Below are 17481 nucleotides of genomic sequence, written 5' to 3' on the forward strand. Positions count from 1 at the left end.
CCAGTTACTGCTGGAAAAGTGGGCAGAGAGTCAGCCACGGTGCGTGGTCCACGGCCCAGCTCGTATGGACTTGCTGGTGCAGCCGCAGCCCCGCTGGGCCTCAGCAGCTCCTTGCAGAACCAGGTGCTGCCCCGAGGTGTCGGGAAAGCAGAGTAGACCCAGAGCTGGAGTGTGGGTGGGAATGTTGGGCAGGTGAGGAGAGGCCGCTCTGGTTTTCCAGAAAGTTACTTGGAATAAACATTCAGGTTGTTTAATGGTGCTTTTAAAGTTTCAAACCATTCTTCCTTAACTATGTTAAATAGAGGTTTTAAACTGTCTTACCTTTTTTGAAACCAAAAATGAGAAACCTGGGCTTTGCTCATCTCCTGTTTATCCCCTGCAGTGAGGACTTGGGAGCAGATTTCCCTCCCAGCCTGGGAGCTGCCGCCCAGGGTACCCACTAACCTCCACAAGCAGTCTTCTCCCGTGCTCCTCTGCCCTTTTCTGTCCCCACTGGACAGGCGTGGAGGGGGCCGTCTGCCCTTCCCTTTGACGCCTACTCCCGCCCCAGCAGCTGGACACCACCTGGCCCCCAGCAGGCGTCCTGGGCAGTGTGCCTCAGACACCCTCCCTCACTGGAGCCTCATGCTTGTAAAACTCAGGGCTCTAACCTCCAGGATGGTCATGTGGGGAGCTGTTGGCCAGCAGCTGGAGGACATAGGCCCTGAAGCGGTGTGAACGCTTGTTGGGTCCCCTGGGGACAGGCAGCCTGGGTCTGTCCCTTGCTCTGGGCGAGAGGTCACAGGACCTCTTGTCCCAGGGTCATTCAGGAGCAGAGCATGGCCCGAAGTGCATGGAAGGGCCGTCCATTCTCCCTCTGGTTCTGGTCACTCAGGCCTATAACCCAAATCATTGTAATTTGAGGACAAGTCATCTGAATATGTTGCCCACACCACCTCCAGTCCCCAGGAGGGCAGCCCCTGGGCCGGCCAGCCGCAGGCACCGCTGTCCTTTCCAAGGGCACAGAGGCTCATGAGATCCCCCAGCTGGCTGGTCGCCTTCAATTTTAATGGGTCATTGCTCTGGCTGCAGTACTGGTCCAGAGTCGTTCTATTTGAGTGGCTATTTCAGTGAACAGTGCAGTGTTATTTAGAGCAGAAGCCAGTCCTTCGAAGTTGAACAACAACACTGGAGAGTTGGCAAAGTGCGCGGTGTCCTTCTAACATTCGGAAGCTATTTAGAGGACACAGGCCTGGCCCTTGCAAAGCAGAGCCCGCACGGAGTGACACTCGTCAGGAAACGGCCTGAACCCCTCAGAAGTGGACTCTGAGTCACCTTGCTTTGAAAAAGAAGCTTCACTTCATTGAAAGAAATCCACCCTCCCCACATGGCGATCCTGGCCATGTACACCTGCACATACCCAGACCTCCCATCTCCGAGGGCCCAAAGTGTAGTGTGGTGCTCAGAGGAGGTGGATTTGGGGAAGTGAGACGGCAGTTCTCAGATGGGCTTGGCAGACGCTGTCACAGGGAAGCAGCTTGGCGCCATGCAGCGTCTCAGAACCCTCACTGGGCCGGCCGGACCATCCCCAGGAAGGGCAGCTGTGGCCCCGTGTGCAGCCGAGGCTCCAGCTGCCCCACGCCTGCAGATCGGGGCCCAACCCTGATCCGGACCCTGGGGGCCTAGCGCTTTATCTCGGCTGCTGCTCCCCAGTCCCCCAGCTTCCCACAAGGGGATGTTTTCTGCAGAACTGGCTATGACGTCTCTTGTCTTCTTTCTCACTTAAGTTAGCCAGAGCTTTAAAAAAAAGCAATCTAATGTGCCTATTTGTTTATGCTGCACCCATTTTCCTGTTCGCTGTCACTGGGCAGAGCGGGGTGCATGGCCCCACCAGGATGCTTCCGACATATCCCCGTCTCCTTCCTCCCCCCCTCGTGTTCCATTCCTGTGTAGGTACTCCTGTCAAACATCAGGCGCTTCTAATTTAATTCAGCACAAAATACAGTCATAATTTGAAGAGACCTCTGATTACACTTCTTCCGTTTGACTCACTGGTGTTATAGCTGCAGTTGCCAAAAAAACAAAGAGGACTAGGTAACCTCTTAACATTCAGGTATATTGGGGAAACTGAGGAAGGAAAGGGCACCTCAGAAAAGGGTAAAAACACGTGTGTTATTTGTCTGTTTAGTACTTTTTGGCATGGCTTCAAAAACGGCCAACTGAGCTGGGCATGCTCTAGAGCTAGCCAGGCTCTGGCCCCGGGGGCTGCCGGCCTTCGTGCTGGGGGTGGGGGGTGACTGCCTGAGGGCATGGCCTCACCCAGGGAGTGGTGTTTCCGCAGGTGGACAGTGACACCATTTGGAACGAAGTGCACTCGTCAGGGGCGGCCCGCCTGGCCGTGGGCTGTGTGGTGGAGCTGGTCTTCAAGGTGGCCACGGGGGAGCTGAAGGTCAGTGAGGAGCTGGCGGCAGTGGGCTCCTGGAAGGAGACCTGCCGGGAGAGGTCCAGCCAGGGGCAGGGAGGGGATGGCCCACCACGATTCACCCTCTGGACAAGGTGGCTGTGATGGGGAGGACGGCTGCACCCAGGGAAGGGTGGGCCGTTAGATCTGTCGGCCACCACGCGGCCCAGGGAGCATCCTCCACATTTTCCGCAAAGTCCACGATGCTGCAGCAGTTCACAACATCTTTGTCTTGGAAACACTTCACACTCATAAATTGGTGAAGGGCCCAGACAGCTTTTGTTATGTGAGTTACGTCATTGGCGTTGATCATAGTAGAGATTAAAACATAAATTTTTAAGACCATCATTAACTTGAAAAGAGCAGTGACGTCTGGCTCGGTAGATCAGCCGGATTTCCCATACCTGCTTCTGTATCCGCCTGTGGGGATGCCGTGTTGTGCCTGGAGGACATGAAAAAAATCTGGCCTTGCGCAGGTAGAGTGGGGGGGGAGGGTTTGAGCGGCTCTCGTAATGTTCTTGTGCCGGGCAGAGCGGGGTGCATGGCCCCACCAGGATGCTTCCGACATATCCCCGTCTCCCCGTCTCCTTCCTCCCCAGAGTTCAACAGGTGTTGGTTCCTGGAAGATCAGCTGCAGGGGAAAGTGAATCCACCTGTGAGCTCCCCCTTAAAATCCACCGGCCTTCTCATGGGTCGAATGGATCTTTTTGGGAACACAGCCCACTGGACATTGGGAGATAGGCTGATTGGATTATGTAGGTCTTTCAAATCTTGACACATTTGATTATACAACGTCCCCAGAATCACTGATGTTTGCAGCCATTGGTGTCGCCAGCTGTCTTATCAGGGCATCTGACCGCTGTCGATGATTCTGTCCCGTGTCTTCCTTGAGGTGACAGGCTCGGTTGGTTATTTACTCGGCCCTTCCTCTTCTCTACATGGGATGTTAAGGTGTGTGTTCAAGGGTAGAGAATTAATGAAGCTAGTAAATTTTATCCCTTCATAAGGGACATTCTTAAGTGGAACTGCCAACCCCTGTGCACCTGGGCTGAAAACCACACTGTGGCTCCTACAGGGCATAGCTCGCCACAGGGCAGGTGCCAGCTCAGAGGGAAAGGCAGATCCTCAAGTCCTCTAGTTTTTATTGCAAACAGGCCCCTGAAAGAGCCCAGGGTGCCCAGGTCCGCAGGCATCCATGGGCAGGAGCAGGTGCTGCAGTCCTGGGTGTGCTGCGGGTGGGCCCCACATGAGTGCCCCTCGCCCTGGCCCACCCTGAGCCCGCCTCTGCGGCAGTCCATGCACCCCTTCCTACTGCCCAACCCTTGGTGATCAGTCCCCTCAGGCTGCGTGACAGACATCGACCGCACACAGCCTCCTGTTGCTGCCGACCAAGGGATGCCCCTTTGCCCACTTCTTTTTGCAGCATATGTAGAACAGTTGGCAGTCGGTACTCTACAGCAATGACTCGGGTCCTGCGCAAGGGCATGCAGCTCCCTAGCCTCTGAGCTGTTTCTTCTGTTCATGGGTATTTCTTCTGTGCTGCTCACTCCCTTGGGAACTGAATTGCAATAAGGACAGACAGGCATGTTAAGGCCAAACCAGGGCTCCAGTCGTGTGCCCAGCAGCCCAGGCCCCTCCCAGGTCATCCACAACTAGGATCCCCTTCACGTTGCTTCCTGGGCTACTGGCCACGATCAAAGAATAAAGCCACCCCTTCCACTCCTACCCAGAGTCCCAAGCCACGCAGCTGCAAGCCTCCCCACAGGCCGCCGGAGATGAATGCCAGTAATGCGTCCTCCCTTTAGCTTGTGATCCCCCAGTAGACCCCCTGGAAGAAGGGACTCCAGGGTCTGAATTCCTGTAGCCAGCCCCTCACCCCGTGCCTGTCTGGGGTGTCCTTGCACATGGCCTGAATCCGCGGTCGTTACCTCACTGATGTGAAACCCACCTCTTATCCCTGTCTCTCCCCACCTGTCCGGTGTCCTGTGCAGAACGGCTTTGCTGTGGTCCGCCCCCCTGGACATCATGCAGAGGAGAGCACGCCCATGTAAGTAGAGAGGCGGCACCGCGTGGGTGGGACGTGCATGATCTGCCCCCCCACAACCCCCCAGAGTCAAAGGGGTCCCTTCAGTTTGCTGGTGACCAGCCCCTGCAGTGTGCATGGGTCTGTGGTGCCCCTGTCCCCGGCCTGGTACCAGGTACCTAGACGTGCCCTCGGGAGCCACACAGGTCAGCCTCACCGAGGGGTCGTGATGAAGAGCTGCACTGGACCAGTGGAGTGGAGGGAGGAGAAGGGGTCTGGGGTCTGCGGGAGCAAGTCCGGAGCACTCTGGCTGCTCAGGTCATTGTAAAACACCGGGAGAGGAGGTGTAAACTGCGTGGGGCATTGTGTTGTCTGAGCACCACAGCCAGGCCCTCCTGGTGCTGACGAGGCTGAGGTCCCCCAGTCGTGGCCACACGGGCCAGCCGCCTGGACTCTGTTTTGGGCTCAGCATGCGCCTGACTATGCAGGCATCTGAGCAGATTGGCCAGGATCCGTCGTGCTTGTGGAGAACAGTGGTGGGCAGGGTCCCACGCAGGCAGGGGCACATGGACTGGCCTCTGGGCCTCAGCAATCGTGCACAGAGTGCCTGGGCTGCCTGGGGCAAATTGGACGTGCCATCCCATGGGACACGGGTACCACCCAGTGAACGGGTGGCAGATGAGGCACGTGGTGTTACAGTGGGGGTGGGAGGAGGCGACACCTGGGGTGTGCCCGAACAATGCGCAGCACTTTGTTGGATGGCGAAGCAGGGGCAATGCCTGTGGGAGAAGCCAGAGCACAGGGCGGTGAGGAGGAGCGGCCACCAGGAGCCACTGGAGCTGCAGGCCGCCCCGTGCCACCTGCGGGGGCCTGGCTTCAGCTCGTAGGCCCACAGGAGCTGCTGTCATCTCAAATCTGGAAGCCAGGGGACCAGATGGGTGTTTCAGCAAGGGGCCATCTAGGTGCAGAAGACGGTTGCAACCAGCCAAGAGCAGACTTGGCTAGAGTCTTCACAGCCTTGCCTCAGGGACCGTTTGGTGGCCCTGTGGCCAGAACGGCCATGCTCCTTGGGAGAAAGTGTGTGTGTTTCATTTCTCTGGAGGTACTTTTCTTGTTTGAGTCCAAGTCATTGGCTGTTCTGCATCATAAACCCAAACAGACCACGTTGCGGCATGAAAGAATGTTCTCAGTGGAAGCTGGCCCGGTACGGGGCTGCACAGGGCTGTCCGGTCCTGAGGCCGGCAGGGCGGGGCTGGGGCTCAGGCTCGGAGAAAGTGCGGGGCGTGGGAGGCCTTCCAGCCTGCTGGCCTGCATTCTAGACACCAAACCATGCACAGTTCTCGGTGTTTGTGGCGATTCAGGCAGAGGGAAGCCTAGGTTTAGGTCTTGTTTGTACGTGAACCATTTCCTTAGCTTGGTTTGTCTCAACAAACCTCTCAGTAACCAGTTAAGTGCTGAGCCACTGCTTGTGTCATGCTGTGCGCCTTAGAAAACAAACGAGCAGCAGCACGCAGCTGGATAAGCTCCGGGTTCTGGGACCAGAGCGTCTCCTGATGGGGTCGCTGAGCCTTGTGGGAAGCCAGAGAAAGTGCCGGCACCCTGGCGTGGGGGCACTGGCAGCCTGCCCGTCGGGTGCAGCCTGCCGAAGGGGGGGGTGCGGATGGCTTGATCAGCGACTGTGCATTCACCAGGCCCCTTAGGACCTCATGGGGCTCCCGCCAGCTCTGCTGTGAGCTGTGTGAAAACTGATCCAAACCTGTGTTTTTGCTCCAGTTCTCCTGTTTCTCACCCGCAGGGGTTTCTGCTACTTCAATTCCATAGCCGTCGCAGCCAAGCTTCTCCAGCAGAGGCTGAATGTGAGCAAGACCCTCATAGTGGACTGGGTGAGTGGGCTGCTCCCAGGGAGAGCCCGGGAGACCACAAGTCTGTCTTCGCTTCCCCAGGCAGACAGTCCCGTGTGTACAGACGGGAGGTGGGCATTTCTCCCTTCAGTGGCATTTGGATTTAGGGACCCAACTTTCTGGACACTATGTCACAATACGAAATAAAAGCCAAGCCGGTTTCAGGCCTCCTTTATACTGCAGTCAGCCAGTCCCGCCGGTGACCGGCTTCTTGAGATGCCTGAACATGGGTCCACGGGTGAAGGCCGCTGCCGAAGGGAACCCTTGGCAAAACTTTGTTGGGAGGCAGGGAATGTGCTGACCTTGGCCTCCGGCATCCAATCAGGGGCTTGGGCCGTGCTCTCCCCAGCTGAACCCTGAGCCTCTCAGTCACTCCCCATGAAGACACCCTTCTACATGGATGACCCGTGCATGCTGGCTCTGCCTCCTTCCCATGCTCCTCCGGGAGGTGCCACTTCCCACCACCCCAGAGGGTGAAGTCTGGTGTAAACTGCTCTGTATCAGCAATAGGAAGGAGGTCCTTACACTGTGGGTGGAGATTCAAGGTGTCCGTTTATCATCCTTTTCAAGCCATATATACACAGGCAGAGGGAGGGAATGTTGTCTTTGGTATTTATGATTCCTTTCCTATTTTGTAAGGAAAAATAAAAAGGCGGGTATGTGAGGTGTTTCTACATTTGTACTGCAAAGTCCTTCCCACTTTGGGAAAAGAGACACCAAAACAGAACCAAGGATGCCCAGCAAGCCTGCAGGTGGCCAGGACTAGTGGAGGCCGGGGTGCCCCAGCATAGCCTGTGCCGTGGCCGGGGGGGGGCGGGGGGCAGACCCTCCAGCCCGTCCTCGGGGGCCGTGGGAAATGCTGGCGAAGCAGTGTGAGTGGTGCAGTGGGTGCACCTGGCTCATAAAGCAGCAGCTGGAGAGCACCTGGGTGTCCCCCGCATCCTTGGAGAAGGCCCATCGGCTGCCACCGCCCACAGGGAAGCCCCCGCGTGTCTTCACAGCAGCCCAGCCTTTCCTGTTTGTTCCTTACGACCCCTTATTTACAGCTCTCCCCCCACGCTCTCTGTAACAAGCACCAATAACCTTTATAAATGAGACAAAGATATTACGTGCAGTTCTCCACCATGCATGCAGCTCACCACGCACCCTGCGTGAAGCACGCCTGCCTGTCCTGGCAGCCTCTCCGTCCCTGACCTGGGGGCGATCTCCTCAGGCCCAGTGGAAGCCCTACCGCCCACATTTGTGCTTTTAACAAGTGAGCATGCAATTAGGAGAAGCATTTTGCATTTTAGTTTGGGGCCTGGGAGCCCTGCGCTGGTGTGGGCCTGTCACACTGGCCTATGGGATAGTCTGCCAGATCCCAATGTCTGGCACAGAATGTCCAGTACAGAGTTGGCACCTCACACACAATTGAAAATGAATAGCCATGGTCAGCAACCTCTCAGCAGGGGCTGAGAAAATGGTGCACTTTTCACAGACAGAGCAAGGGCCGGGAGTTGATCAGATGGCTTTGGGAAATCACGGTCTTCAGGTTGGCCTGAAATGCCAGCCCCCTCCTCCTTGCTGGGCCTTGTGACGTGCCGAGGCACCGAGTACCAGGGCAGTGATCAGGGTCAGACAGGGCCCCTCGGCTTCTGCCTTCTCCCCCATGGCCCCAAACCATGGTCAAGGTGCTTACCACCCACTTCGGGGCTGCGCACTCCCTGCAGTCAGCTACCCTGGCTAGCGGTGAGCCGGTGCGTCCTGCACATGGCGGGCACCTTGGCGCTGAGTGGCTCTGCCTGCCCTCTCAGGACGTGCACCACGGGAACGGGACCCAGCAGGCTTTCTATGGTGACCCGAGTGTGCTGTACATCTCCCTGCACCGCTACGATGACGGGAACTTCTTCCCGGGCAGCGGGGCGCCAGACGAGGTAAGCAGGGGCCTCCGTCAGTGTGCGGGGCCTCTGAGGGGGGTCGAGGCAGGGACCCCTAGAGGTGAGAGGACAGGCATATGGGCACAAGGGCTTCACGTCCTGCATGCCTGGACCGTGGCTTCCAATGGACGCCAGCTGGTTCCATTGCCTGTGCTCACGTGGCCTGCGTTTGTGTGAAGTACCAGCAGAGGACAGGGTCACCTGGCTGTCACACAGGCGGCCTGAGGACTCGTGGCTGTCAGCACAGGCACCCTTCCAGGACAGGCCACTGTGCGGTGAAGGGCGCTCCAGACTGCCCCTCTTGTCCGTCCCTCCAGCGGTGCACTCGTGCCTCCTCTCACCTGCCGAGTGCCCTGGGGCCGCAGGAGCAGCGGGCCCTGAGGTGCCTTCATGACCCCTGACCCCAGCTGAGCCCCCACCACTCTGAATAAATCCCTACAGTGGGGAGCCCACTGCGGAAAAGGCTCAGCGGCCTCTGGGTCTGTCTTCTTGGCAGGGGTTGGCGAGGACAGCCTCGCTTGCGCTGTCCAGCCGCCCTCTGTGGGCATGTGTGTAGAGCCGCGGTCCTCAGACGCTGCTGGCCGCTGTCTGCAGCCCCCCATGTGCAGGTGCCCCCGAGAGCCGGCATCCCATGGAAACACTGTTCTGGGGTCAGTGCGTCGGGTTGTTGCATCTCGTGACAGGCTGCTCCCCGACATCGAGGAGCACGTCACGCGGGCCCTAAGCCCCCGGTCCGGTGTCTGGTGGGGGAGGTACGGCCCAGGGCCATGACGCACTTCCTCCTCGCAGGTGGGCACGGGGCCCGGCGTGGGCTTCAACGTGAACGTGGCTTTCACCGGTGGCCTGGACCCCCCCATGGGGGATGCGGAGTACTTGGCAGCTTTCAGGTGAGTACTGCAGCCCCCTGTCCTACGGGGCGCATATCAAAAGCGGGGGCCCCCACTCCAGAGCTCCTGGCTCCTGTTGGGTTTTCTCTGTCTCTTCGACCCTCATCACCCTGTGGACACACCGGCTCAGCAGGCCAGGGCCTCCGGTGTCCTTCGGGGCTCCGTCCAGATGCTCTTTTCTGAGCTGCGTTCTGCAGGTGGGGCTGCAGGCTCTCTGGGCTTGTTCAAGCTGCAGGTGGCGTCTTGGGCTCTGTCTTCTCACCTCTGGCCTGTTCCTGTCTTGTGCATTAAGTCAAAAACAGGAATCCATTCTGGGTCTTGATTATAAGCAAGTGATGGAGACAGAGGCCAGGAGGTAGCACAAGGCATCAAAAGTTTCGTTAATGAAAAGTGGATGATCGAATCTAAAAGATTCCACAATCTCCTAATTTTTCTACCAACAAACCTCTGTGAGATGATGGAAAACAGAAACGAATGTTCCTCCTCTACTGATGCAGACGCTCCGGAGGCACCCCCGCCGCCCGCTGCCTTTGCAGCCCTTTGTCACTGGAACATGGCTGTGGGGTGAACCCAGGGTCTGCCTGCGTCATCAACTGGCGATTTCTACTTTGATCTGGGCCAGACTAGAGGAATTCCTGCAACCAGAAATGGATGCACAGCTGCATGGGTTTCTCCTCTCTCTACCCAGAAGCTTCCTCCTGCCCAAGAAGGAGCGGCTCAGGGGCAGCATCCCCTCCGGGTGTGAGTCCTGGGGTCTCTGAGCAGTTTTGTTCAGGGGTGAAGACTGGCACACCTCCGGTCCCTGCTAGAAGGCGCCATCAACTGTACTAGGAATCAGAGCCCATGAGGTGCCCAGTGACTTTTTTTTCCTACCTCTTCCTAACTCCATTCTCATTCTCGTTCCATCTAAATACAGAGCACATATGTGCAGGCATACATGTATACGTGACACCTCTGTTGGACGTGTGTGTGCACCTGCGGCTCTAGCCGGTGAGAGTCCCTAAAAGGACACATCTGTAAAAGGTTTGCTCTAGACTCTGCATCCTGCTCTGTGGGGCCCCTTGCGGCATCTTCAGGCTCCTCTTGAAACCATACCAGGCCCCAGGTGGGTGAAGACCCGGCCCCGAGGTGTAAGCCCATCCCCAGCCACTCAGCGGTTCGTAGAAATGACCAGCTCGGAGTTGACTCAGTCCAGGCAGGAGGCAAGACAGCGCAGGTGGGGTCAGTCCCCGTCCAGAAGGCCTGCCCTGAATTTCACCGAAATCACTTCTTTTGCCCATCTTGTTAGTTTAATTCTTGTGTTTCTCCTTACTCCTGGTCAAATGTAATGTGATTTTGACAATCGCCCTGCCTAATTTAAGAGAGGGCTCCCCCAGACAGATACGACATCGGGGAATTTGCTAATGTCCGCAGCTAAACTCTGGAAGCTGAGCCTGCGCAGCACAGCCCCCCAGGGGCTGCCCCTGCCCCTCCGGGGGGCACACCGGCTACCCCTCCGTCGCCTGCCACCTGAGAACCTCCCTCACAGGGGGCTTCTTGGGAAATGGCAGTCCAGAGGCCGGCCTCGAGGGGTGAAAATACTGCCCCCATGCACACTGGGGGCCAAGCTCTGGTGCAGGTGGGGGCGACAGAACTCGCCCAGCGCGGGTCTGGGGTGGCAGCCGCGCAGTGATGTCCGCCTCCACGCCACTGCTTAGCTTCCCGCCAGGTCCCGCCTGGAGGCCCCGCTGGCCGCCCCAGCCTGCCCGAGGGCACCGGGGCAGGGTGGGCCTGGGCTGTCCTACGTGGCCCCCGCCCCAGCCAGCCTCAAGATGAACCCTTTACTCTGGGGTGTTGTCGACATTCTGTTTTAATCTTCTGCCAGGTGTGCACATGATGATACCTTATCAAATGAACTTTTTAAAGCTTAAAAAGCTTCTTTAAGACAGAAAATTGTTTCAGGGTGTTTTTTTTTTTATTGATTTGAATGTAAAATAGCACTTTGAAGTTTATAATTTATGGTTCCCTGGGCATCGATCCGGTGGAGAGGAAGGGCCAGGAGCCGTCTCCCCCTTTCTTCTGTGCTGCTCCCCCTTTGGGGGCCCATGGGACAAGCGTGCCTTGAAGCCAGCACCTTGTCACTCAGACTGTTCCCTGCCACGTTGCATTTCAGGAGATCAAGCCCAAGATGAAGAAGAGATAAGAAAATTGCCCCTAATGAAATCCAGCAGTGGCCGCACTTTCTCCCTGAGCTGGGAGACGTGCAGGGGAGGAGGGAGCCTTAATCCAGGGACGCTTTGAAGCTGGCCGAGCAGAGGCTGAGGGCTCTGGCGGGGCAGCGATGCTCTGATCTTAAGCCCTCACTTAGCTGCCAGCTGGCGATTGAGCACGTCCCCGCCCCAGTGAGGACGGGAACTGGGCTTTTACATCCTGATTTGACTGAAGGATGCCACAGTTTATCAGGTGCCAGGGAAACTGAGCGTTCTTTGGGGAGCTGTAATGTCTTAGTGAACAGAGATGTGCCTTTTCGATCGAGCACCTGGGAGATTTCTGTGCATCTCCCACCCTTCCGAGCGTGGCTCTGTAACGTCTGTCACTTCAAAAAAAAAAAAGGTGTTTTAACATTTTTTATTTTTCATTCTTACAGCAAAATATGCAGAATGCTTTCTGTTTTAACCGAGTGCGAGTGTCCAGTGAGGTGGCATGGCCACATGCATGGAGCCTGTCCTGTGCATAAGGACCGGCACTCGTCACCTCACAGATACTTGATCCAAGCCGTGAGGCCTTGTTCACTAACGGCAGCTCACATAAGGGCATCCACATCTTTTTCCGTATAGAAGTTTTATCTGAGGATATTGTACAATGATATTAGAAGCAAAATTATAAGCCAGAGGCTCAGAGTGTAGCCGTCTCACAGGTAGCCAGCCTTCATTATCCCTGCCCGAGACCCGCGCTTGGGGACAGGAGAGGTGGGTGCGTGGTGCCTGCCCGTGAGGTGGGAGAGAACTGGGGCGGCAGGGCCCAGGCAGGCGGTCAGTGCACTGACACGGGATGGTGATGGCATGTGCTCGGGCACCTGGCCCTGCTGGGGAGGAAACTTCCTGAATCCTGGAGGAATGAGCCAGGACAGCGTCAGGCAGGAGGACATTCCTGCAGGAGAGGCTGCAGACCTGCCTGTGTGGGGCCCGCCCAGGGAGCCTGACTGATCCTGTCACTGGGGTGTGTGCCCCGGGGCTCCTACCAGGTTAGCGAAGCAGCTGGGCTGTCCGTTCAGTGGCTTTCTGGTGGCAGCTTGGTGACAGACTTGGGACAGGGTATACCACTCTGGATCCAGTGGACAAGCCCAGGCAAGTCTGCAGGGGGAACTGGGGAGCAGCCATCTCAGGAAATAGGAAATATTTATAAGTGAGAGAGGATTAAGGGTCCGAGGGGAATCCAGTGAGGTCTTGAGCCACTGTGTGCGAGGAGGGTAGGGGGTTCCAGGTGAAGAACGTGGAGGGAACCGTTCGGCTGTGGCCACTCATGGTTCAGCAGATCTCCAGGGAAGGGCTGGAAAGCCTCCCTCTGAGCTGGTGGTTGGGGGGCCACTGGCACCCAGGAAGGAGTGTGTAGAGGTGGGGGCCGAACGTGCTGGGCTCGGGAGGGAACCGAGTGTGAGAACAAGGACAGCACGCATGCCCGGAGGACCGTGGTGCAAAAAGCAGGGGAGGGACAGGAGCTGGCAGGAGGCGTGGGCCCAGACGTGGGTGCTCAGTGGGGAAAGCAAGGCGGGCACCGGGAAAGGACTGGGGAAACTGAGGCAGAGATGAGGCCAGAGGCACAGCAAGAGGAAGGGAGTGGTGGGCAAGGCCCGGGGCTGAGCACGGGGCCTGCTGGGCCAGCCCCCCAGGACGAGGCGGACCTCACGCCCAGCCCCACGGGGACTCACCCCTCAGGAGGCTGTGGGGTGAAGGGCGTCCCCCGCGGGCAGGCTGCCTCTGGCGTCTGTTCCCAGGGGCTGCAAAGGGAAGGGGGTGCTAAATGGAGGATGGGAGAGGGCAGTATGGCGGGGGTGCTGGCAGCCAGGAGCACCCGGGCCTGGACCACCCACATGGTCCAAGAGCCTCTGTCAAGAACGTGTGTGCAGGCCGGGGATGGCGATGGGACACAGCCAGGAGCGCGGGGCCGAGCGCGGGCGGGAACACACAGCCGAGAGCCCCGAGGGTGGTGGTGACCGCGAGTTTGCCTGGTGTACGTGGCGGGACAAACCGAAAGATCATTTCTTTCTGAAAGTTGGACCCAGCTGTTGAATCAGTTACTGCATTTGGACCCCATCGTGGCTTCTGGACATGACATTTGACCCCCTGTGATTTGACGTGAGGTGGCTGCTCATAAGAAACCAGGTCTGCCCGTGGGAGGGCGTAGCACTGTGCTGGTGAGGATGTGCCAGGAGCCAGCCCCGGTGGGGCATGGGGAGGCTTGGTGGCACTGAGGGCTCCACCCAGCTGCCTTGAAGTGGTGCCTGCTCCCAGGCTCCACAGTCCCATCTGAACCCCGTGCAGAGCCAGGGGCCCGGGGCTCCGGGCCCGGTGGTGGCCCCTGATGGTGCCCTTCTCCCCACAGCTAGGGGCGTGTGGGGAGGGCACTTGCCGCCTCTTCTCTCAGGGACGTGCCCACCCTCGCTGAGGCGGTTAGCTCACGGGCTGCTGCCTCAGGAAGCACCCAGCCCACCCTCTCTGCCCCCAGGCTGCCCTATAGAAGTTCAGAGTGACTCCACAGAAACTCCCTTTAAGAACAGACCTACAGCACAGATTCTGGTCTTTCCATTTTCAGAGACTAAGCTGTTCATTCAAATTTCATTCTAGAAATAACATGTGAGGCCACTTTCCCTGTTTTCTCTGCAGCATCTGTCGGGCAGCAGAGGTCACCCTGCCTCCCCCCCCATGTGGGGCTCCTGGCTGGGATCGTCATCTGGGGATTCTAGGAGGCAGGTTCACAGGCTTGGGGTACTGCAGTCTCTTACAAAGAAACCCAATCTGTCGAGGGGAAGTGCCATTTCCCGGGGGGCAGGGGGACACTGAAAGCAGGCCCCGGGGCCCCACACCTCCCAGCCCTTAGTGCCAGTTCAGGCTTTCTGAGCTTGAGCAAGTGTTTGGGTTACAACCTGGAGGTTCCAAGCCTGGAGATGAGAGTGAGCGCATGGGCACAGACTGTCCATGCACCCACTCGCATGCCCGTGCGCCACACACAGGTACAGGATCACCCACCATCCGCATCCCGCTGTGGTGGCTTGGGGGTGGCGCCGCACACCAAGCAGAGGCGCCAGGGGACTCTCTTCGTATTACCTTCTTTTAATGATCCTTTTAACAGGGCTGTTTTTTTTGGGGGGGTGGGCAGTTAGAAATAAAGCAGCTCAACAATACTTCAAAGCAAGAAGCAAAGCCCAGGCATGCACTTTCTTCAAGACAGTCTCGGTCCGAAGCCCAGTGAGCAAGCTAGTGTCTGCAGAAAGTATCTGGTTCTCCCTGAATACCGTCTGGCTTTAAAATCCACACCAAACATGCGGCTAAAATGGTTTCTCTGACCGAAGACAAAGTTTATGTGACAAGAACTTTGTGAGAATAATTAAAAACCAGTGTCCCTGGAATGATGCAGTGAAAGCACTGAGGGTAGAGAGCAGCCTCCTGGGCCCTGCTTCCCGTCAGAAACCCCAGGTCCTCAGAGGGGACCGTGCCCTGCACCTTGGACAGGGCAGACCAGACGGCCTGTCCTGGGTCCATGTATCCTCTGCCTGCCTACACGCACTTCTCAGCTTCCAGCGCTGCAGCAGGACTGTCAGCACAGCCCCGTGCCTGCTCTGAGCTGGTGCTCTCATTAAGGGCCACTGTTCTACGTCTGTGTGTGCGGAGGCATGCACTTTTGTTGCAGTGTCCACTGGACACAGGAAACACTAAAATCGGGCTAGTATCACATGGTGAAGAACACTAGCAAAGCTGTCATGACAAAAGTGTGGACAGGGTGGTAAACTGCAAGCCAAACCCAGCATGTGTTTTCTGAGTAAAGTTTCATTGGAACACGGCCATGCTCACGTGGCCACCTGTTGTGTGCGGCCACTTTTGCTTGACAAGAGCAGGTTTTCCTGGCAACAGAGACGCCCGTGGCAGGAAGATGTGCCGACCTCCAGCCTGCAGTCATGGGCCTATTCCTCGGGCCCCAGAGAATGTCCCCACGGCAGACCCTGGGTCCTCGGAGACCCCTGTGAGCAGCCTGTGTGGCGGCAGTGTCCTGGGCAGCTGAGCTGGTCACAGCCCCCAATGGCCCACGAAGCAGAGAGTGGGTCGGAAGCCAGCCCCAGTCTCCGCCAACCCCCTCTGAGGCTCCAGAGTGTCTCCCGGCTGGGGAGGTGCCTGGGGTGGAGCAGACACCATGTCCATGGCCCTTTCTGAGCCCAGACAGGTGCATCGGGTGCCTCGGAGGCCCTCCCTGCAGACGTCGCTCCCATGGAAGTGCTCGCTCGGTGGGTCCTCGGGGCTGGGCGTATGTTCCGGACTGGGATGGCATCCCAGCTGCCCCCTGCATCCCTGGCGGGTCCTCAGCCGTGCCCAGCGCTGAGTCGGGTCCTGCACAGCATTGCCATCCAGAGCAGCGCTGGGTGGTGTGACAGGCAAGACTGAGCATATTTGTTTCTTTTGGCCAAAGCTGGTACTTCATGGAGGTGGCTTTGCTGACTGAAGAGGCATGTTCATCTTGTAGTAAAAGCCGAATGAGAGGCCGTGGGGCTTCCACGGCCGGCCCTGCCGCCCTTTGGCTGAAGTGTCCCCAGAGCTTGGCAGCATACGAAGGGACCGTCACCCGGCCAGGCGCACGCGGCCTCCTCCCTGCGTGGGCCTCTGGGGAGCTGTATGAGCCCTCAAGGCCAAGGCGAGTGGATAGGGCCCAAGCAGGTGGACGCCAGCCACAAGAACACAGAGCAGCCCGCTGGCACAGCAGGAAGTTGGTGGGCAGCTCAGAAGTAGGCAGAGGGCCTTCTAGCCTGAGATGGAACCTGAAAGCTGGCCTTCCCCACCGTGGGGGTGGGTGATAGGTCCAGCAGAGGCCCACAGGGCAGAGGTCATCACCCATCAGTCTGCTGCAGGAGCGTGGCTGCCAGGCCTCTGTGACATGAGCCTGCACTCCTTACCCACGGAGCAGGGAAAGACTCCGACAGTCAGTGATGATTGAAGTCGAATTGAGCAGGTCTAAGTGATAGGTAGCGTGCTGCCTTCCCCCTGTGATGCGTGCTCAGTCGTGAGCGCGTGTGTGCGCGACCTGCTGAGGGGACCAGGCTGCAGGCTCCCACGTGGTTCTTGTTAGCAAGTGTTTCCTCTTTTCGGGTAGGCTGCTTTCCTTGTGTACCTAACGTAACCTAACCACCCAGCTTCTCAGTGGGTGTTTATACTTTTAATCTGCTAGTTCTTTTAAACATGTTCATGTTTTCCCTTTAAAGATCCTAAGTGTTGTATTTCTTAGTATTTAACCTGGCGTGTCACCCTTGCACGCATGCATCCTGGCCATCCGGTCATCCGTTGAGGGTGCTGTGGCCCTGTGGGGTGGGTGGGAGACAAGACATGCGTGTGGGCTCCCTCCCGGCCAGCTGGTGTGAGGGCCTCTCCTGCCGCCTCAGCCACACGCAGCTCTGCGTCCCCGGTGCAGGGGGTGACGGCTGTGCCCGTCCTCATGGCCTGCGTGAAGAGCAGAGCCGGCCCTGCCTGCAGGAGGGGGACAGGTCAGGGCGGGGTCCCGGGCAGCCCGGGCAGCTGGCTCCGTTCCTCCAAGTTAGAGCAGCTGGTGTGTGGCGGTTACGGATCACATCCACAGTACGCCAGAGAGCCTGCTGGGGACCTGCCTGTGCTGCCGCTCCCACTGAGCAGCTGACCAGGGCCAGCTGGTCTGGACTCCTACGTCATCTGTGCAGGGAACTGTGGTCACTCTTGGGCCGAGCTTCTAACTGAGCGCGAGCCATCAAGTCCAGCTCCTGCAGAGCCCTGAGCCCGCCGGCCTTGGTGCTGTGCCTGGCAGGCAGCCCTCCGCCACGGCTGTCCTCCGCTCAGCCAGCGTCGTCTCTCCTGCCCCTCGCAGAACGGTGGTCATGCCGATCGCAAACGAGTTTGCCCCGGACGTGGTGCTGGTGTCATCGGGCTTCGATGCTGTGGAGGGCCACCCGACGCCCCTGGGCGGCTACCATCTCTCTGCCAAATGTAAGTGGCTTTGTGGACTGCCCGAGAGCGCAGCCTGCAGCCGCTGTTCCTCCCAGCAGGTCGCTCTGTTTCCAGCCTCCCTTTCAGCGACGTCACAAGGAAACACTCCTCTTTGCGTC

At 58.1% G+C, this 17481-nt stretch overlaps 1 protein-coding gene across 27 annotated transcripts in view; it reads left to right on the forward strand.

The window, feature by feature from the left end:
• The window catches only part of HDAC4 (histone deacetylase 4), a 281717-nt gene that overhangs the window by 249877 nt on the left and 14359 nt on the right, over nt 1-17481 (forward strand). For all 27 annotated transcript variants that reach the window (XM_073217864.1, XM_073217865.1, XM_073217880.1 and 24 more), the window contains 6 exons: nt 2321-2428; nt 4432-4487; nt 6259-6346; nt 8158-8277; nt 9070-9167; nt 17244-17362. In XM_073217864.1, coding sequence (XP_073073965.1) covers nt 2321-2428; nt 4432-4487; nt 6259-6346; nt 8158-8277; nt 9070-9167; nt 17244-17362 — 589 coding nt within the window. The remainder of the gene's footprint in view (nt 1-2320; nt 2429-4431; nt 4488-6258; nt 6347-8157; nt 8278-9069; nt 9168-17243; nt 17363-17481) is intronic.

Source organism: Manis javanica, chromosome 12, assembly GCF_040802235.1.
Source record: "Manis javanica isolate MJ-LG chromosome 12, MJ_LKY, whole genome shotgun sequence".
Taxonomy (NCBI): domain Eukaryota; kingdom Metazoa; phylum Chordata; class Mammalia; order Pholidota; family Manidae; genus Manis; species Manis javanica.